At 35.9% G+C, this 22,384-nt stretch overlaps 1 protein-coding gene across 4 annotated transcripts in view; it reads right to left on the reverse strand.

The window, feature by feature from the left end:
• Lmln (leishmanolysin like peptidase) overlaps positions 1-22,384 on the reverse strand; it is a 62,645-nt gene that overhangs the window by 25,059 nt on the left and 15,202 nt on the right. For all 4 annotated transcript variants that reach the window (XM_020183310.2, XM_074073366.1, XM_074073367.1 and 1 more), the window contains 7 exons: positions 22,207-22,289; positions 21,579-21,696; positions 15,803-15,981; positions 12,632-12,737; positions 7,349-7,443; positions 3,975-4,092; positions 1,723-1,830 (listed from right to left, as the gene is read on the reverse strand). In XM_020183310.2, coding sequence (XP_020038899.2) covers positions 1,723-1,830; positions 3,975-4,092; positions 7,349-7,443; positions 12,632-12,737; positions 15,803-15,981; positions 21,579-21,696; positions 22,207-22,289 — 807 coding nt within the window. The remainder of the gene's footprint in view (positions 1-1,722; positions 1,831-3,974; positions 4,093-7,348; positions 7,444-12,631; positions 12,738-15,802; positions 15,982-21,578; positions 21,697-22,206; positions 22,290-22,384) is intronic.

Here is a 22,384-nt window from a genome sequence, read left to right on the forward strand (position 1 = left end):
GCAAAATAAATATGACGGAATCATGGGACCAAAGGATTTACATGAGGGACCTAAAATATCATCAATATTTAGTAGCTACCCAGTATTTTAGTTTGTAATATAAAATTCATACCAGGAGGTCGTCTACTGGTGAGGACTTCAATGTCTCTTAAGGGAGCATAATTTGGACAGCTCTGTTCTTTGACTCTCTACATTGAATACTGGATGGTCATGTAAAAAGCTTTAACACCATCCTTTAAAAAAAAGATAGTTTGAGGACACAAAGTTGATTTCAAAGAAAGGAAGAAGTTAATGAAATTCTATTCTCTTGTCTTCTACTGAAAATACATACATTTTCATTTCTGGCCCATCTATAGTTTTCTAAAGGGAATCACTTGAAAATTTCCTTTAAGGAAAATTAAGAAACTGAGATTCTCATGGGAGGAAAAGTGTGTGTGTCTTCCATAAGTTTTCATCATTGTTCCTTTGTAATCACCCATATCACCGCAGTAAGTACAAGCATTAATTTCACTCTTTTCATAATTTTACTCTCTTTAGTCAGGATGTATGCTCACTATAACTATCTACCTAAACCTTTTGACCCAGGAATTCCACTTTCAAGGATTTATTCTTTCATTCTACATAAACAACTGTGACCTTGGGTTAACCTTCTAGTTCTGTTCCTAAGAACCTGATACAAGTGGAATGTCAACTGTGGTATCAGCCAACATGCGGTCACCTTAAATGAACTTGAATACCTGTTAGTAAACCACAGCTTGGGACTTCCCTGTATACAGTGACTTTTGGGTATGTTTCTTATAGGGATCTGGAAGATTTGTCTATTTAATACGTGGTTCTTTTGTTTTCTTTTTTGATCTGGGGTTTTGGGGACATGGTTCTCTTAAGCCAAGGTGGTAGTATACCCATCTGCTATGATTTTGGGCTCCTGTACATGAGCAGGAGAGGAGGGAGAGAAGCACAGTTGATAGCCCACACGCCACTGTGATGCACAAGAAAAATGCCCGATTCCACTGTGCTGGCATGCTGTGCCTGCTTTCTAATGGCCTTCTAAACAGAGAATCTTTTTTGCAATGTGGCCTGCTTACTCTGTCTCCTCTGAAGCTTTTGGCTCAGAATGGCCAGAGGCTTGGCCTGCAAGTGCTTATTGCATGTTCTGTCAAATCTCTGTCTCTTTATTCAGATTTACAATGCCCACCCAGCTACCATGGTCTCTTCTTGCTAAAGGGAAAGAAATACTAGAATAAACATAGCAGTTTTATTGAAAATTTAATGTCTTTTAATCTGAGTCTTTTGTTGTTTGGGCTTTTTTTTGTGGGGGGAGAGTACTGGGATTTGAACTCAGGGTCTCACGCTTGCTAAGCAGGTGCTCTACCACTTGAGCCACTCTGGCAGCAGAAAGAGTTCTCTTAGGGAAGCACATGTTGCATTATAGCAGAAGTATCTGTACTGCTTTGGAAATATGTCTATGTTATATCATTAAGTGAAAAAAGTGCATAAATGCATGAGCTCACTAACAGAAACCTTTGTGTGTATATACAAACATACATACATTTAGGGAAAGATACACAAAAGGCTTAGAGATTACAATTAGAAAGTGGATCTGGACAGCAGACAGGGACTTTTAAATTTCTTATTTTATAACCCATTAAAATATCTTTTACTGTGAGCATGAATTATGTTAACTAAGAAAAACAGTGCGGTAAAATTTAAAAATACACTCACCTCTAATAGCCGTTTTTCCCAATGGTTTAGTTCAGTGCCCATACCACCTTGATTCTCAAGCTCCATTCCTTCCAGAACTGGACAATTAAAGTGTTTTCGTGCTTCATCCTGAGAATCAGAAAAAAAAATAAAACCCACAAAAGTACTATAAGATAATGCAAACTCTTTATGGATATAATAAAGTAGACATTAAAGAATTATTGTGTTAAAAAGAGAGAACTTCTTTTAAAAATATGCTTCTAATATAATAAAATATTTTGATGCTATCATACTTTGCTAGGAAATTACCATTTCTCTCTCTGTCTTGATGGCAGAAGGGGTTGAATTTAGGGCTCATGCTTGCTAGGCAGGCACGCCACCACTTGAGTCATGTCTCAACCCTTTTTGCTCTTAGTTATTTTTTGGATAGAGTTCTGGTTTTTGTCTGGAGCCAGTCTCAGATCTTGATTCTCCTACCTATGGCCTTCTGTGTAACTAGACCAAATCTGGTTTGTTGGTTGAGATGGGTCTCACTTTTTCTTGGGCTGGCCTCAAACTACAATCCTCTTAATCTCTACCTCCTGAGTAGCTGGGATTATAGATGTGTACCTTCATGCCTAGACCCACTTCTCTTTGAAAATTCTGACTTTAAGTCACAAGTATTTTTATTTTATTTATTTTTTTGGTGGGCCTGGGGTTTGAACTCAGGGCCTCACACTTGGGCCAGTCTATAAGCCCTTTTTTTGTGCTAGGTATTTTTGAGATAGGTCTCATGAACTATTTGCCCAGGCTGGCTTTGAACCATGATCTTTCTGATATCTCCTTAGCTACTCCTGAGTAACTAAGATTATAGGTGTGAGCCACCAGCATCCAACTGCTCTGGTTATTTTGGAGATGGGGTCTTGTGATATATTTGCCTTGGCTGACCTCAAACCAAGATCCTCCTAATCTTAAACTCCCAAGATTTACTCCTAGAATAAATCCTTTATCTTAGGATTATAGGCATGAGCCACTGGTACCCAGCTTAACATATATTTTTAATAAGCAACAGACTTTTATGATTGCCTCTAATAATATTTGTCAATAGTTTAAAAATTTTTAAATTTATAAATTGACAATTTATAACTGTATATACCTTTGTAGAATACAGAGTGATGTTACAATCTGTGAATATAATGTGGAATAATGAAATCAAGCTGATAACATGTCCATCACTTCAAATACTTATCTGTTTTTCATGATGAAAATATTTCAATTCATTCCCTTGGTAATTTTGAAATTTACCATACATCTTAACTATGCTGTACAACAGATCTCATAAAAGAAAAATAGCCAAAATTATTCCTTCTGTTGAAATTTTGTACTGTTTTACCATTATCTCCTCATTCCTTTCCCTCTAACATCTGTAACCACCCTTCCCTCCCATTTCTATGAGTTCCATTGTTTTAGACAGTACATATTAGTGAGAACATCAAGTATTTGCCTTTCCATGACTAGCTTACTTCAGTTAGCATAATGTTCTCTAATTCCACCCATGATGTCATAAATGACAGGATTCCCCTCCTTTTTTAAGGCAGAATAGTATTCTGCTGCATATAGTTAGCACATTTTCTTTATTCATCTGTTGATGGACAGTTCAGTTGGTCCCATATTTTGGCTATTGTGAATATTGCTACAATGAACATGGAAGTACAGACATCTCTTTGACAAACTAATTTCAAATGTTTTATCTAAATACTCAAAAGTAAGACTGCTGGATCATATGGCAATTCTATTTTTAGTTTTTAAGGAACTCCCATTTAGTTTTCCATAATGACATTCTAATTTACATTTCCACCAAGAGTGTATAAGAAGGGTTCTTTTTCTACATCCTCACCAACACTTGCTATCTTGTCTGTTTGATAACAGTGTGAGCTGATCTCATTGTAGTTTTAATTTACATTTCCCTAATGATTAGTGATGTTGAACATTTTGTCATATATCTGTTGGCCATTTTATTTCTTTTTTTGAGAAATGTCTATTCAGGTTCCTTGCCCATTTTTTAAAGTTTTGTTTTGCTTTGCTTTGTTTTGTTTTTTAAGACAGAGTCTCGCTATATAGCCCAGGCTGGCCTTGAACTCTTGATCCTCTGTCTCCTAAGTGCTAGCATTAAAAGTATATGCCACCATGCCCAGTCCTTAATTGTAAATTCTTAAACAGTAATGATTAGCAAAGCAAGGACCATAATGAAGGAAGATGATTCATGAGACATGAAGAAATTCAGTAATACTTACGACAACACGAGGTGTTACTAGGAGATACACGGTATGACGAACTATCCTATTATCTCGAACATTCCATAATCGCTCCACTTTTCGAACTACTTTATCACTCCACTGATATAATCCAAGACTGTAATTATAGAGTAAAAAGACAGTCATTCTTGCAAATTCACTAGTACCTTAAATGTAAAAGTGCTTATTAATATCAACATGAAATTAAAATATTTGAGTTTATTATATATCATGTAATATACTTGATTAGGATTTTCTAACTTAATCTTTTCAATAGCCCTATGAGATTATAAGCACTATTTCGTAAATAAAGAGGCAGAGGTTTAGGGAGATGAAGTAACTTTTTCAAGTTCACATAGCTAATACTGGTATAAGATGACAATCAATTGCTTCCCTCCCCTCAACTTTTGCAGTGTTGGGGATCAAATCGAGGGCCTTGCACATACATGCTAGGTAAGCAGTCTGCTACTGAGCTATATCCCCAGCCCTCAATTGCTTCCTTTTGACAAATTTATTAGATAAAAGCAAAAAGAATATAATCGAAGTATACTACATGCATGTATAGAAATATTACATGAAAACCCTTCCTTTGTACAATCAATATACACTAATAAAAAGAGACTAAAATTCATGGGAATGATGAGGACTGATGGGAAAGAGGTAAGAAATATTTGAAGGTTGAGCTCTGGAGCTCATCAGTTTAAAGTCAGGAAGATAAGGAGATGCAACAAAGGGTACTAAGATAGATAAGCAATAAAGTAAGAGAATGTGGTATCCCAGAAACCAAGTAAAGGAAGTATTTCTAGAAGAGGCTGAGAGATCTAATATGTCCTATCATATATGAGAATTGACAATATGGCAACTTTATTATCTGTCTTCTCCCACTAGAATACAAACTCCATGAGGTCAGGAACTTCAAAAAATAGACAAAAAAAAGCAAAAAGAAAACAAGACAAAAACAAGTCTAGAGATGTGTCTATGCAACAGCAAACTAAAAAAAAAAACCCATAATTTAGTGGAAATTTATTTGACAACTTGTGCTATGAATCTGGTTGTTTATCTAAGAAAAAAAAGTTGTATCACTATTTCATGCTATATACAAAAATAAATTCCAGAAAGATGTCAGTAAAATGTTTGAGTAATAAGGATCTCTGAAAATTCCTCCATGAAAGCAATGAGAAAACTAGCCAACTTGGCCAAGTCAATTTTTTCAGAGCTCTGGACACTAACCATAAGTGTACGAGAAATTGGGAAGCATTTATTCATGAAAAAGGATAAACAGCAGGTGTGGTAGTGTTTTTCTATACCCTCTCTCCAATTTCATGGCAACTTTGAAAACCAGCACCCCACAATCATGGTAAACACTAGAAACCTGGTAGCCAGGAGGGGGCAGAATAGGACTGGTTGGCAGAAAAAGAATTAAAAAAAAACACCATCCAACTATACATGTACAAGAAGCACTGTTTAGATTCAAGAACATAAATGGTAGAAAGTAAAAGAATTTAAAAAGATACGCTAAATTAAGATATAACTATAGAGCCGGGACTGGTGGTATACACCTGTAATTCCAGCATTTGGGAGGCACAACAGAAGGATTGGAAGTTCAAGACCACCTGGGTTATATAGACAGACCCTGTCTTCAAAAAAAAAGATATATACATATACACAAACAAGGAATGGAGTGGCTCTACTAAGAGAAAATAGACTTTAAGACAAAAGTTTGTTATTAAAGACAAAGAAGGACATTTCATAATGATAAATGGGTAACCACTAAAAAGTTAAAACAATTATAAGCATAGTGTACCTTACAAAAAAACCTTCTGGGCTGGGGTGTAGCTTAATGGTAAAGCGCTTGCCTAGTAAGGCCCTAGGTTCAATCCCCAGCACTACACACACACACACACACACACACACACACACACACACACACACACACACACACACACACACACACATGGATTAAAGCTATGAATGTGAAAAAACAAATAAAAACAAATAATTATTTACTAAAAGAAACTCAGGAGAAAATTTTTATAATACTAGAAAGTCAGAAAGCTTAGTCAACAAAGGAAGAATAAATTTAATAAAGCAAAATTCTTTTTTTGCAATACTGGGGCTTGAACTCAGGGCCTATACCTTCAGCCACTCTGCCTTTCTGTGATTGTTTTTTTTTTGGAGACAGGGTCTTGAAAACTATTTGCCTGGGCTGGCTTTGAACCTCAATCCTCCTTATCTCTGCCTCCTGAGTAGGTAGGATTACAGGCGTGAGGCACCAATGACTGGTTTAAAGCAAAAATTTTAAAAGTTTCTATATGATCAATGAAGTAAAAAGGTCGCTAGGAGAAAAATTTGCAACAAACATGAAATAGGACTAACATCCCTAATTTGTAAAAAACTCATACAAAGTGATTAGAAAAAGAAAACTAACCTAAAAGACTAGACAGAATAAAGAGACAACATACAAGGAGAAAATGCAATAAAACCTCTCTAGTAGTCCTTGAAATTCAATAATGAAAAAAAAAAAAAAGAAATTCAATAATGAGATGCGATCTTTTATCCCTTAGATGGGCAAAAAAAAAAAAAAAAGAGCGAGAACTACAATTCTGTTAAGGTGTCACAAAAGCATGCAAGCACTGCTGGTGGGAATGCACTCGGCACATCTTCATAGGCACATGCACTCAGTGCTGGAAGTGGCTCAGGGGTAGAGCACTTGCAGAGCATGTGTGAGACCCAGGTCCCCAGTGCCACAAAAAAAAAAAAAAAAAAAAAAAGTAATATGGCAGTTATTGTTCAAAATTTGTAGTGTCCATAGATTTTTGAATCAACAACCCACTTTGGCAGATCTATCTTACATAAGTGAAAGTACTCCTATAAAAATAAAAAAATATATATTTATTAACCAAAATTATGATGGACATCAATTTTGAGTTTTCCTTATGAACTGAATTATTTTTCTGGATTTTCTTCCTAGATTATTTCTACCATTGCCCCCTAGGAATCTCTCATTCTGCTTCTCACCAAAAAAAATAGACTTAGAATGAGGCTATTTTCTTCTGACATTACTTTGTGAAAATTTCAAAAATATGGATGTTGATAGAACTGTGTATAACCAACCCACATTTCTCACAGCCTGACTATCCTATAAATTAATACAAGTTATAATCTGGTAAAGAAGCCTGCTAGGCAAGAGGAGTCCTGACGCTGAACAAATCATGAAGTTAAATGATCTCTTATAGCATATCTTGTTTTAATATCTAAAATTTCTGTGGGTTAGCCACATAGACTTATTATTTATGGCACTTAACAAGCTATGATTCTCAGATTCTAGTCTTAGCATTCTCCTACAAGAAAAAATGACTAAAAATAGCAAATACCTGTAATTAAAAGGGGGGAGGCCATCTGCAAACCTTGAAGTCAGAGGATTTCCATTTTGATCATGATAGAATGCAAACAATCCAGCAGAGAAACCCTGTAAGAAAAAGTTCAAGATGTCTTACAGTAAAAATAACAAGCGGGATTACAGATATCACATGTCTGCTATGAAAGGAGAGTACTGATGCTCGTTCATAAAAGCACCATGTCAACAATTCTCCAGGAGCTTCTCAGACACTGAAGCAATTAACTGTGCCATAGTTAAAATTTTAAAATTCTAACTATTTAGACTGGGGGTGTGGCTCAGGCGGTAGAGTGCCTACTTGCAAGAATGCAAGCATGAAGCCCTGAGTTCAAACCCCAGTCCCACCAAAATAAATAAATAATACATTCTAACTACTTGAGGTGAACATTTTTAATGAAAGTATGCCCAAAATTCATTATACATTATAAAATTATTTTTAGTATAAGTACTATAAACATCAATACTGTGTTGATAACTTCCAGGCACTCTTAAGATTTTTAAAACTAAACAACAGAGCATCAGCTATAGTGTTTTTTAACTCCTCTGCTTGCCTACTTTTTATTTTGGCCTTCTTCCTTGTTTCAAAACCTACAGCTATCATTTTTAAAGGTTTGACATGAGTCAAAATGATGAGAGCACTGCATTGAAGTAGGGCCAAGACTGACACTTTGTTAAAATGAGACAGATGAATTTAACTACAGATTACTGAGATACACATTTCCATGTAACCAAATACACAAAAAAGGACGCTATCAATTTCTCTTCCTTTAATTCTGAGCAGGTAATAGTCATCTCTACTTCCTTCCTATAAGGATTTCTCTGGTTAGCTGAACCAGTGGCCCAGGGCTCTGCCGTAGCTGAATACTTTCATGACCCTTTAGCACCATTTATTCAGAAATCTCAGAATCTTAAGAGAGGAAAAACTTTCTATGAAAAAGCTATTATCCTACCTTACTAAATGAGGAAGTCGAAGGCACCAATAATAATAATAACAAAGACATTCTTTGGTTGTGTTTATCTCAATTGCTTGTCTTCTTCACCTGAATTTATTAAGTGTTACAATTGCATCCAGGGAATACAACCGAAAACCATTAACAATAAAGAGTAATGTAGGGAAGTGGAAGATGAGTATAGTACTAAGAGCATTCATAAAAAAATTCAAGACCTGAACCCAAATTCACATTTCAGGTAGATAGACAGATGAATTTAACTTTTTTTTTTTTTTTTGGTAGTGGTGGTATTAGGGTTTGAACTCAGGGCCTCGAACTTGCAAAATAAGCATTCTACCTCTTGAACCACTGCTCTAGCTCATTTTGCTGTAGTGATTTTGGAGACAGGTCTCAGGAACTATTTGCCCAGGCTGGCCTTGAGCCACAATTCTCATAATCAACTAGGATTAAAGGTGTGAGCCACCTGCATGCAGAGAGGAACTATTTTAAATATATATCCACAGACACACACACACATATATATATACTAAAAAAGAAACAGACTAGGGGTGTGTGTGTCTAAGAAGAAAAAGATTGGAAGCATACCAATCAGCATTAGCCCTGATTCTTTTGGAGAGAGGGTTATGGACACAATCATCCATACTCTGAACATTTTTTACAATGTGAATTTGTATGCATATAATCAGATTTTTAAAAATAATACTTTAAAGAACTCTCAGCTTCTAATGAGCTCATACATACTTCACAAAAGTCATTCAAATGCCCATTCTCCTATTCTCTGCCCCCTTCTCCACCGATAAGGTTGAGAAAGGGGAAAAAATTACTTCCGGTTTCTATCTTCGTTTTCACTGCAAGATTTCTTGTTTTCTTTCCTGGTCTAATAACTAAAACAAAGTACTCTGTAACTACTTATTTGTTTTTTAAAAATAGAAAATATGCTCTAGCTATAACCAAATAGCTATCAAAGTTGTAATAATCAATTAATCAATTTCTTTGACAATGTTTTTGCAACTGTGGCCTCTGTGTCATTCAAGAACTGCAAAAATGAATAATGGAATCCAGATTATTCTTTTATTTTTATTTATTTATTTTATTTTATTATTCATATGTGCATACAAGGCTTGGGTCATTTCTCCCCCCTGCCCCCACCCCCTCCTTTACCACGCCTTTCCCCCTCCATCTCCCCCCCCTCAATACTCAGCAGAAACTATTTTGCCCTTATTTCTAATTTTGTTGTAGCAGATTATTCTTTTATCTCTATATGTTTTCTTCTCTTGTTAATTCCTTAAAGAAACTTGATGGAGTCAGCAAAGAAAATTTAAGCAGTTATTTAACATATAATTCACTAAAGTCATACAAAGCTTAAAATACTATAATTTTGGCCGGGCGCCAGTGGCTCACACCTGTAATCCTAGTTACTCGGGAGGCTGAGATCAGGAGGATCGCTGTTCGAAGACAGCCCAGGCAAATAGTTCGAGACTGTTGGAGTGGTTCAAGGTTTAGGCCCTGAGTTCAAGCCCCAGTACCACAAAAAAAAAAAAAATTATGATTTGCCTTATCCTTTATAATATTAGAAATGTACATTTTTTCAACTTATCAAGTTGAAATTTTTTTCTAAGTTTTTAACTCCATTTTATAAGGCTCATCTGGTATTCAAAATAGCTTGAATGAATGACTATGGTTAACAGTATGAGCATATATAACTTTACAAGGGAACATGTATGTTTGTCAAATATTTAATTTTTATCATCTCCTAGGATGGTTTCTGAAGCTTAAACTAAAGTTTAGAGGATTGTTTATATTTTTAAATTTTGAAAATAATTAAAGTAGATAAAAGTTTTTAAAATTATAGAAATGATCCTCTGAGAGAACATCCTCTGAGAGAGCCTAAGATGGCAGTCTTATCATACTTCAGACTTTTTGCTTTTCCTATTTTTCTTATAGAAAGAAAGCATTGGAGAGAAATATTTCTGATGTCTTATTACCTCATCTCTTTGTCCTTCTCTTCCCAGAGGTAACCACTGCTTTGAAGTTAATGTGCATAACTCTCATACATGTTTTTATAATTCTGCTATATTTACAACCATAAATAAGATGTGATTTGGTAGGGAATTTAAAAAACTTATACAAATGGTGTTTGATATACATATAAAATGGAATATTGTTAAGCCTTAAAAAGAAATATACTTTGGGTACATACTACAACATGGATGAACTTGAATATGTTAAAAAGACATATACAATATGATTCCATTTACATGAGGTACCTAGAGTGGTCCACTTCACAAAGACAGAAAGTAGAATGGTGGTCAGCAGGGAAAAGTGGGATGGTGAGTTTCAGCTTAGGAAGATGAGAAGGCTCTGGTTGGACAGTAATATGGATGTACTCAAGGCCACAGAAGCATACACTTAAAATGGTTGAAATGGTAAATTTTATATTTAGGCATCTTTTATCATATTAAACAATGGTTTCATGCAATACATATACTTTTGCCTCTTTTTTTTTTTTTTTTTTTTTTTTTTTTGGAGAGCTGAGAATTGAACCCAGGGCCTTGAATACAGTAGGTACTCTTCCACTAAGCTACATTTGCAGACCTTGATTTCTTTCTTTCTTTCTTTTCAACAGCACTGGGGTTTGAACTCAGGGCCTCACACTTGCTAGGCAGGTGCTCTTACCACTTCAGCCACTCTAGCATCTCCCTGTTTGTTTATTTTGATACAGGACCTCAATATGTAGCTCAGGCTGGCCTCAAACTCACGCCCACCATCCTGCCTCAGCCTCCCAAGGGCTTGGATTATAGGCATGCACCACCACATCCAGCCCATCCTTGATTTCTTTACTAAACTTATGTTTTTGGTATTTATCTGTATTGACAAATTATTTCTAGTCCATTCATTATAAACACTGTACAATATTCCCTTTTAGAAATAAAACATAATTTGTCTATTCCACTAAAAAGTGCCAATTAGATTATAAAAACTTTTTTTTTTTACAATCTAAAGATATTGATATTCAAACAATATCTTTGAACATCAGAAGAGTACAAAATTTCTGAACTGCAGACATGCTCAGTTCACATTACTAGGTGATGGTAACTAGTTCAACCAAGAGGCTGGTACAAGTGGGAAACTAGATTCCCACTTTCCTAAGTCCTTGGTAATACTAAGTGATTATTTCTTGCCAATCTGATAAGATACTGATGTCTGGCTTTGAGATTTCTCTGACCAGAGTAAGGCTGCACACCTTATCAACATTTCTTGGCCAATGGATTTTTTCTTTATTGCCTGTTAATAACATAATAGCTCATATGTTATAGCTCACTAAGTAAGAGTAATAACAATAGCCACTAGTTTTATCATAGCTTACTGTATACAGAATGATAATAAGCCATTTACTTGTATTGTTTTATTTAACCTTCAAGAAAAACCTCTATTTAGTATAAAAACCTCTATTGCTATTGTTCTCATTTTATAGATGAAACTGAGGCTTCCAAAGGTTAACCAATTTGCCAAAGATCCGAAAGAGTTCTAGAGATACAGCTTAGGTCTGTAAAATCCATTCTCTCTCTTAACAAGTGCATTTTGTTGCACCCTGTTTCCTAAATACACTCAAATAGTATCAGGAGAACATTTCTTAAGGCCTTGGGCAACTTTAATTTTTTTTTTTAAATTCCCTAGCATATAGTAAAAGTTCACCATTTTGGACAAATGAGGGTGAAAGGAATGAAAAGCTCTGAACCAACTTGTATATATATTAGAAAGACGAAATAGATCGAGAAAGATCTTAGAAAAGAGCTGTCTGTAAGAGATAAGAAAGAGCTATGTTGGTATGACCGTTATCATTCTAGAAGAATGAGAACTTTTCTAAGTTACTAAGTTTTTTTCTTATGAAACTTAATCATTCTCTCAAAAGCTCAATTTACCCAATGGATTTATTTAATTATAAATTATATTTGATGAAACTATTACAGGTATGAGGGGAGAGGGGTATAAAGGAGAAAGATGGAGGAGGTGAATTCAAACATGATATTTTGATATATTGCAAGAACTTTTGTAAATGCCACAATGCACCAATGTACCCTCAGTACAAAAATAAAATAAATAAGTTACATTTGATAGCAAAATTCAATCCACCCACTATCTTAATCATTAAAAATTCTTTGTTCTACAGAGACCTAATTAATAGAATTCACTAATCACAAATCTAAGAATTTATGTAATCTTACTATTTAAAATATGCATCAAAATGAAAGCACAATAAGCAGAAAACCAAAGGAACAAAGGAAAGGAGAGGAGGTAACAGCATTTACCAGCGCATGAATAATCTCATGTTTCACTGTGGACAGCATCCCAATAAACTCCTGAGGCTGGGTAGAGATCATATTTGGACACAGGTTAGCATATCCTGCTATTGGCCTGTTAAAATAGATGTTAAATTTTTATTATATTCCAGAACAATATTTCTTAAGATATTTACTAACCTACATTTCTCTATCAAAACTGCTCATGAACAGGAAACTCTTTAATATCAAATGTAATTTTGTGCCGGGTGCTGTGGTTCATGCCTGTAATCCTAAGTACTCAGGAGGCAGAGATCAGGAGAACTGGGGTTCTAAGCCAGGTGAATAATTCTTGAGACCCTATCTGAAAAAAAAAAAAAAAAATCACAAAACAGGGTTGGGTGCATGGCTCTAGCAGTGGAGCTCCTGCCTAGCAAGTGTGAGGCCCTGAGAGCAAGTGTGAGGCCCTGAGTTCAAGTCCCAGTATCACACAAAAAAAAGTGATTTTGTAGTTCCCACTACCTTCTATTGTCAACACTGTACTCTCTGCTTTCCTAAACTATAGCAAATCAATACCTGCTTCAACAAATTATACTTCAATATAAAAATATAAATTATGTCACTGCCAAGCTTAAAACCTTTCAGGAACTTCCTACAGCAATAGAGTAAAACAGTTCTGTCTGCCTCCCCAAGCTCTCACCCTCCTTCACAGGGTCCACTGAAGTGCCTTCTGACAGTAACAAGTACTCATGCCTTTTTCCTAATGTAAGTTACTTCCCATACCTCTTTATTTGGCCAACACCTATCAATGTTCAAGTCACAGCTAACATTTACTTCTTCAAAAATGCCTTCCTTGCCCAACTGATAGAAAATAGAAATGATAGTTTTTCTTAACAAAGAATCACAATTCAAAATCATATTTTTTTCAAATATGTTTAATATCTCTCTCCCTCTATAATCTATAAGTTCCTTGATGCAAGGACACATCTATTCTGTTCACCTACTCTGCTGCCAACGTATCAGATATTCAAATAATGAATAGAATGAATTCATGCAATAGCAGTATGGAAGAAATTTCCTCAAAAAGATTCAAAAACAACTGAAGATACTGTACTGCCCTTTCTTCTAACATCAACATTTTTCTCAGGAGAAATGGAAATTTTCCCCAAAATAAATGTAAGCAGCTTCATATTCATTTATTTATTTATTTATTTTTTTGGTGGGACTAGGGTTTGAACTCAGTGCTTCATGCTTGCAAAGCAGGTAATCTACTGCTTGATCCACGCTTCCAGTACATTTTGTTCTGGTTATTTTGGAGATGGGGGTCTTGTGAACTATTTGCCCAGGTTGGCCTCAAACCTTAATCCTTCTGATCTCAGTCTTCCAAATAGCTAGGATTACAGATGTGATCCACTGGTGCCCAGTCAGAACACTTACTCTTTTAGCTACTCATTTGTATCAAATGTGAGCCAAATGTGAAAAGGTTAATTCAACCCAGGATTTTATAACTCTCTCCTCACTTCTCCATGGAAGTTGGTCTGATCCTGATACATAAAGTTCAACACAGCTTTTATAAAAGTAATAAAAGCACACTATAAAAGGGTATACATTCAAACACTATGGAAATGTATAAAGAAAAAGTAAAAAATCCCGTTTTATACCCTACCACTACTAAATTCCACCATCAGAGGTAACGGCTATCAACAATATAATGTGCTCTATTTTTAAGCCATCCTAGTTTGCCCAGGTCTAACCAGTTTCCTGGGACGTGGGATTTTCAGCGTTAAAACCTGGGCAGTCCTAGGCAACCTGGGACTGTTAGTATTTCTGATTCTTTTCCTTAGCACAGTAGATTTTCAGATTTTTAAGCAAATATGGAATCATATTAGATACTCTGTTTTTCAATGTTCTTTTGAAACTTAATTCATTCAATGAGATTTTGAGTGTATGTAATCCATAAGGCTTAATTCAAATTAAGATAAAGAACCATGATTCTGCACTACTATTGTGACAGTGTTTCTCAAAGGCATCTATGTACTTCAAGAAACTATCTCATTTTATCAAAAAACTTATTCATTTAGCACTTCAAATACCAAATTTTGTTGAACTGAGAAACCATGAATTAATAAATAAATTTAAAGGCAGAGTCTCAGAGGGAAAAAAAAAAAGGAACTCTTATATACAGATATTTTCTTGTGCAGTAACACATTCAATAGTTGATGCTAAGCTTTCTCATTATTTAGTCTTAGGACTTTTTGAGTCTATTCCACCAATTAACAATCACATCTACGTAACAAGACTGCTTTCCATGAAAGTGTCGATTTTGACTTCCTTAGTACCTTCTTTGAGACTGACAGTACAATTCTGAAGAATTCCTTTGTATTGCTTATTCAGTTCAATAAATAGTTTCATTCTCTTCCTTAAACAAATGACATACCCCTAGAAGAGAATCAGCTCTTAAAAGTCAGGGCATCTTTTGACAGCTAGGTGGATGCCCAGCACCTCAGCAATGGTTCATAAATGCACTTGAATTTGTCACTCTAACCTCTCCTACCCTTGAGAATGTTACACATGGCCCACTCTGACATGAGGCAGTTTCTGCTGCTTTTGATTCATTTGTCCGGTATTACAGGTAATCTTCTGCATACATAACCACTTTTCATTTTAAGGCTGGGCTGCTCTGCAGTGAAAAAATCTTTAAATCCTTTGTAAATAATGAAAACTATGAATTTTGAAGTAGTAATTTAGTAAAGTGCAGCACATACAGCAAATGATGGGACAGTTAAATGGACAGTTATTTTTAACATCTTAAAGTGTAAGTCAGACATGAAAATTAGCATTTAGATTAAAGTTCAAATTGTTTCCTTACAGAGGTATTTGCCTTGAAAGAAAATTCTCTTGACAGACCTATCCTTTGAAGTTTACTGGCAAAAACATAAGTATGTAAGATGAGTGGTAGAGAAAAGAGTCAAAGGCAGTTTTTCACTTTTGTCTCTTTCACCCTGACTAAACTATCACCATAAACAACAATAGTCCTATTGCTGCCACACATCTCACCCCATTCCAGGTAGCATGCTATTCCTTACTCCTAGAGGCAATTTGGCAAATGCAAGATTCCTGTAAAGATAACACTTCAAATATGGTCTGTTTTATGAGTTCCTACATTAGATCTTGGGAAATGAATCTCAGAGGAAAGTTTACCTGTCCATTTTTGCTTCTTGCTGACAATAGGCTGCATAAGAGATGATGTTTTCATGGCTGCATCTCTCTGTGGCCAGAGCGCCAACATAAAGAACAAAGTCTGCATCCTGGACACCCTCTTGGTCCAGCACACCCACTGCTCCACAGGGCCACTTACCCCCTCGGCAGACCCTGCATTGCTGTATCCACAGGGTGAACAGAAAAATCAGACCAGAAACAGTATGAGCTGAAGTGACAATTGTGTAGTGAATCTAGATGCTAAATACAGTATTGTTTAATTTTTTCATTATCCCTAAACTTTTATCCAAATCCATAATTCACCAGGCATGGGGATATAGGTGTATAGTCTCAGCATTTGGGAGGATGAGGCAAAAAGGACTGCTTTGAGTCCAGGAGTTCAAGCCCAGCCTGAACAATCTGGTGAGACCAGTTCAAAATGAAAAAAAAAAAAAAACCAAAACCAAAACAAAAAAACATCCATACCTTTCTCTTTCTATTAGTCCCTATCTCTAATTTTGAATCTTTTTAACTAAAATTTCTACTTTATATAGAACAGTCATAAATCTATAATGTCAATGAAAACAAAGACTGCTATTTATAAAGGTCAACAAACTAAGAATTCAAAAAGAAACAGGCTTTTAAACCCTGAAACTAGGTAAAGGGACTCCATGTGTGGTGAGTTTCTCTCTTTTTAAAATCTTTTTATTTATTTTTTTGTTTCTGAACATGTTAGAAATATCAGGGTGCTGGTAGGATCACAAACCAGACGTGCTCGAAAGCTGATAGACAAGGCAAAACTTACTTCTGTAGAAGGTGTGTGCCTCTGCAGGCAAGCCAGCACACACACACAGAAGAAGCACCTTAGTTTTTATCCCTCATGCAGGCCTGTTCTTTTGCTCTAACAGAGGGAGCTCAGGTTCAGTCTTCACCACAAGGCTGAGGTTTAGGGGAGGGCAGAGGAGAAGAGCAGATATGATTGGAGAGTATGGACATGAAACTTAATTTGGTTGGTGTACTCAAAGACAAAGAGGTGACCCATAAGGTGGGAATCTAGGATTCTGGGGAAACTGAGGCCTGAAATGGCAGCACCAAATATATAATCAGCCCATGGGCCAACCGGACTGTGAAGCAGAGATTACTTTGGACAATGATTATCCTAAAACTAGCAGTTTGAGTTGTACCAATTCAATGACAAACAATTCTCTGCTTAAAGGCAGAGACTTTATAGCTTGGCAACATGTCACCAAGTACATAGACAACTGGGGAAATTAACTTACATCCACACAATGACAGACTTATTCTAGAGTGTGGTACTGGGGAGGGGGGAGCAGGGCTCAAACCCACGACCTTGAGATTAAGAGTCTCATGTTCTCCCCAGCAGCACAGCAACTAAGAGATAGCATAGATAAATGGGACCTCATAAAACTAAAAAGCTTCTGTTCATCAAAAGAAATGGTCTCTAAACTGAAGAGAACACCCACAGAGTGGGAGAAAATATTTGCCAATTATACATCAGACAAAGGACTGATAACCAGAATATACAGGGAACTTAAAAAACTAAATTCTCCCAAAACTAATGAACCAATAAAGAAATGGGCATGTGAACTAAACAGAACTTTCTCAAAAGAAGAAATTCAAATGGCCAGAAAACACATGAAAAAATGCTCACCATCTCTAGCAATAAAGGAAATGCAAATTAAAACCATGCTAAGATTCCACCTCACCCCTGTTAGAATAGCCATCATCAGCAACACCACCAACAACAGGTGTTGGCGAGGATGCGGGGAAAAAGGAACCCTCTTACACTGTTGGTGGGAATGTAAACTAGTACAACCACTCTGGAAAAAAATTTGGAGGCTACTTAAAAAGCTGGACATCGATCTACCATTTGATCCAGCAATACCACTCTTGGGGATATACCCAAAAGACTGTTACTCCAGAGGCACCTGCACATTCATGTTTATTGCGGCACTATTCACAATAGCCAAGTTATGGAAACAGCCAAGATGCCCCAGCACTGACGAATGGATTAAGAAAATGTGGTATCTATACACAATGGAATTTTATGCAGCCATGAAGAAGAACGAAATGTTATCATTCGCCGGTAAATGGATGGAATTGGAGAACATCATTCTGAGTGAGGTTAGCCTGGCCCAAAAGACCAAAAATCGTATGTTCTCCCTCATATGTGGACGTTAGATCAAGGGCAAACACAACAAGGGGATTGGACTATGAGCACATGATAAAAGCGAGAGCACACAAGGGAGGGGTGAGGATAGGTAAGACACCTAAAAAACTAGCTAGCATTTGTTGCCCTTAACGCAGAGAAACTAAAGCAGATACCTTAAAGCAACTGAGGCCAATAGGAAAAGGGGACCAGGAACTAGAGAAAAGGTTAGATCAAAAAGAATTAACCTAGAAGGTAACACCCACGCACAGGAAATCAATGTGAGTCAATGCCCTGTATAGCTATCCTTATCTCAACCAGCAAAACCCCTTGTCCCTTCCTATTATTGCTTATACTCTCTCTACAACAAAATTAGAGATAAGGGCAAAATAGTTTCTGCTGGGTATTGAGGGGGGGGAGCGGGAGGGGGTGGAGTGGGTGGTAAGGGAGGGGGTGGGGGCAGGGGGGAGAAATGAACCAAGCCTTGTATGCACATATGAATAATAAAAGAAAAAAAAAAAAAGAAACTTAAAAAAAAAAAAAAAAAAGAGTCTCATGTTCTACCATCTCCTTGACAGAAAAGACCCAATTTAGTTGATTCTCACAAGTGGTACTGGGGCTTGAACTCAGGGCCTTACGCTTGCGAGGCAGGCACTCTACCACTTGAGCCACTCCACCAGCCCTAATCTTTTTATTTTTATATCTTTATATATATTTTTGGTTTTTTGTTGTGCTACGGATGGAGCCTAAGACTTTATGCATGTTAGCCAAGTATTCTTACCACTCAGATGTCTACTATACATAATTTTTTTTGAATCTAGTAATTTCAATACTAATAAAAATTGTTTCCTAATGGAAATATATTTCCTATTTTAAGAAAATTCATGTATTTTGTTAAAAATTTAGATAATACAAAAAGTATGTAAAGTAAAAGTTATCTCATGTTGTCCTTGTTTTTAAGTTTTCATTTTTTCCGCTCAATAGTAAGATGACTTCTTTTTACTTTTCTAAACAATCTTACTTTGCCTTTGCTATGTTTGCTTTTTTACAAAGCTTTATCAAAGTTCATAACCTCCAAATTATAACTAGAAAAATCAGCAAGTTGTGATTCTTTTAGGTTAATAAGTGATGTAGAGAAATAAAACAGAAATTTCCCTTTCATTTAATAGAAAATACATGTAGTTTACTCTTGCTTCTCTAACACATATATTTATACATTTTAAAAATTCAATTACTTTAACCTATTAATAGTTGGTATTTCAGGAAGCTATTACTCTTAAGCATTCCTATTCATGATTATTTAGTTTTTAAAAATTAGAGCCAATAAGAAGTTAAGTAGGAAACAGAATTTGCAAGAGCCAAGAAAATGAAAAACAACAAGTAACACATTAGGGGGAAAAAAAGCAAAGAAATCTATCTTAAAATTTCTATCTTAAAACATCTTGGGAAAAGAGAAGGGGATACAATTGACAATTTGTTTTAATTTTTAAACCTGTCCTTAAAGTCTATTACATGCTCAAGAAATCCGAGAAATGAGCCAGGCACCAGTGGGTTAGGCCTGTAATCCTAGCTACTTGAGAAGAGATTAGGAGGATCACAGTTCAAGGCCAGCCCTAGCAAAGAGCTCTCAAGGTCCTATCTCAAGAATATCCAACACAAAAAAGGGCTGGAGGAGTGGCTCAAGTGGTAGAGCACCTGCCTAGCAAGCATGAAGCCTGAGTTCAAGCCCCAATGCCGCCAAATAAAAAAATTTGAGAAAACAAAGCCAAGTAAGCAAATTGTATAGGTGCCAATATACAGTGTTATAAAAGCTACTGAGCTTCAAATTCTTCAAGAAAAAACTTAGAAGAAATTTAATCTTGGGCTGGGCATGGTTCAAGGGCAGTCTGGGCAAACATTTAGTGAGACTTCCATCTCAACAAACAAAACAAGCCAGCAAAGGTCAGGAATACTGGGCAAAAAAGTGCAAGACCCTATCTGAAGAATAACTGAAGCAAAAGGGCTGGGGATATGGCTCAAGTAGTAGAGCACTTGCCTAGCAAGCAAGAGGCCCTGAGTTTAAATCCCAGTCCCACCAATAATAAAGTAGTAAAGCACTTGCCTAGCAAGCAAGAGGCCCTGAGTTTAAATCCCAGTCCCACCAATAATAAATAAATAAGGTCTAGGGCCATACCACCCTAAAGCACATGATCTGATGCTAAGCAGCATCAGGCTTGCTTAGTTCTGGACTTGGAGTATGGGTCAAGTGGTAGAGTGCCTGCCTAACAAGTTCAAATCTCAGTACTAAAGAAAAAGGAAAGAAAGAAATTTAATCTAAATATAGGTTAACTTTGTTTATAAAGTCAGTGTTCAATAATGTGTTCATTTTCTATGACTTATGAAAGAACACAGCTAAACAGAGAAAAACCGCTATAGCAATAATCATATTTTCAGATTTATATGTATAATTTGGTTTTCTGGTATATATTAAAGATTTAAATGTTTTATTTTTCTGATATGAATAACAGATGCTCAATATAAAAAATCAGAACATCACAAAAATATTAACTTACTAAAGAAAAGCCTTTCCCATCCAACTAAGAGTTGTTAAGAGTCATGTTAAGAAAAACATCAAGATTTTGACACATATCTAGATCTTTTTAATGGCAGAGTCTCAGTTTGTAGTCCAAGCTGGCCTTGAACTCAAGATCCTTATGCTTCAGCTCCTAAGTGCTGGAATTTCCTCACCTTATTTCATAATTTTTTTCAATTTTTTGTGGTGCTGGGTATTTCATAATTTTTAATTACATGCATGAAAGTACTTTTCAAATAAAATAGGCTAACATACATACTGACTTGCAAGCTTTCTTTTTTCATTTAAGGGCTCAAATATATTTTTAAATATGTACATAGAGATCTATTCATTCTTTAACAACTGCACAGTATTCTAGTATATGGTTATATCATAATTTAATAATCTAAACAAGCATATTTATAGTTTTATGAAAAACACCCTTTAACATATATCACACAGTTATTAGTTGTTTCTTCTGGGGTGGATGGAAGGAAAGGGTTTTGCTATGGTGCCCCAAGCTAGATTTGAACTTGTGAACTCAAGTGATCCACCTGCCTTGGCCTCCCAAGTAGGGAACTACATGTGCCACTGCTTCCAGCTGGTTGTTTGTATTTTTTATGCAATAAATTTCTAGGTTAGGTGGATGCATATAACATTTTTTATGTGAAGAGATATCAAATTAACCTTTAAAAAAAAAAAAGGCTGAGGTAAGGTATATGCCTGCTAAAAGATGACCTGGAGAACAAAGGTAAAGCACTAAGCTAGAATGATCAGTAAACATTTTACAGGGGGGTGTGTGGCGGGGAACGATCATTAAACATCCTTGAAAACCAATGAAAGAATAAAATCAGTATGCTGAACGGTGATCACTTTGGTAAATAATGAAATTACAGGGTAGAAATTACAGTGGTAGAGCATTTGCCGAGCATGCCTGAGGTCCTGGATTTGAGTTCCGGTCACACACACATAAAAGAAGTTACTATGCCTTTGTATTTAAATCTTCCTGGTCAAAGAGGTTCAAATCTCCCCAGTTATGCTAAAAGCAGGTGAATTACCTGGAGATGCTCCTCGGGCACTATAACTGGGCCGCATTTTGTGTGAGCTGCACATTCCCCAGTACAGTATCTATGAGGGTCATTTTCTTTCCGTAGGTATTGGTTTGTTGCACATTGTCTTCCGTTCATTTGTATATCAAAGTTTAATTTAAAAAAGAAGAAGAAAAAAAAGGAGGAGGAGGAGGAGGAGGAATTCACAGCAGTTAAAACATAATAATACACTGGTAGCTGTTATATGAATTCATTAATAATAGCTACTGCTTTAGCTAGGAAAGTAGTCTAAGAAAGGACTTTAGTTCTGTGAGGAATACTCCTGATCTGGACTTTCAAACATTCAAGTACTTCATAAAGCCAAACCTGTAGCCATGTGAAGAAGGGAGGAAAGGGGGATGGGGAAGAGAGGCACATAGACCCTTGGAAAAGATCTCATAGGCCACCTCATAATGGTAATTCAGGGTAAGTGATTATTCAGCAGATGCTTTTCCATTTCTTTTAAATACCTTGTAATTTGGTCTCTAAGCACAAACATAATATAGTTTTATAGTATAAACCACACATTACCATATTGGTACAATGTAGAGGGCAGAGGACTAAATGAAGAAAATGATTAGTGTTTAATGAAACATACCTGCTTAGCAAGATAGTGCCAGCTGGTCTACGAACTTGAAAAGTCTTCTCTAAATAAGAAATGGCTTGTGGGAAAAGTTTGTTCTAAACAAAAGTTGAAAAAAAAATCCAGTTAGAATTTTAGTTGAGCAGTATCCTGAAACAAGTAAGCAAAGGAAACTGTGAGAACAAGAAAGAAA

Source organism: Castor canadensis, chromosome 5 (assembly GCF_047511655.1).
Source record: "Castor canadensis chromosome 5, mCasCan1.hap1v2, whole genome shotgun sequence".
Classification (NCBI taxonomy): domain Eukaryota; kingdom Metazoa; phylum Chordata; class Mammalia; order Rodentia; family Castoridae; genus Castor; species Castor canadensis.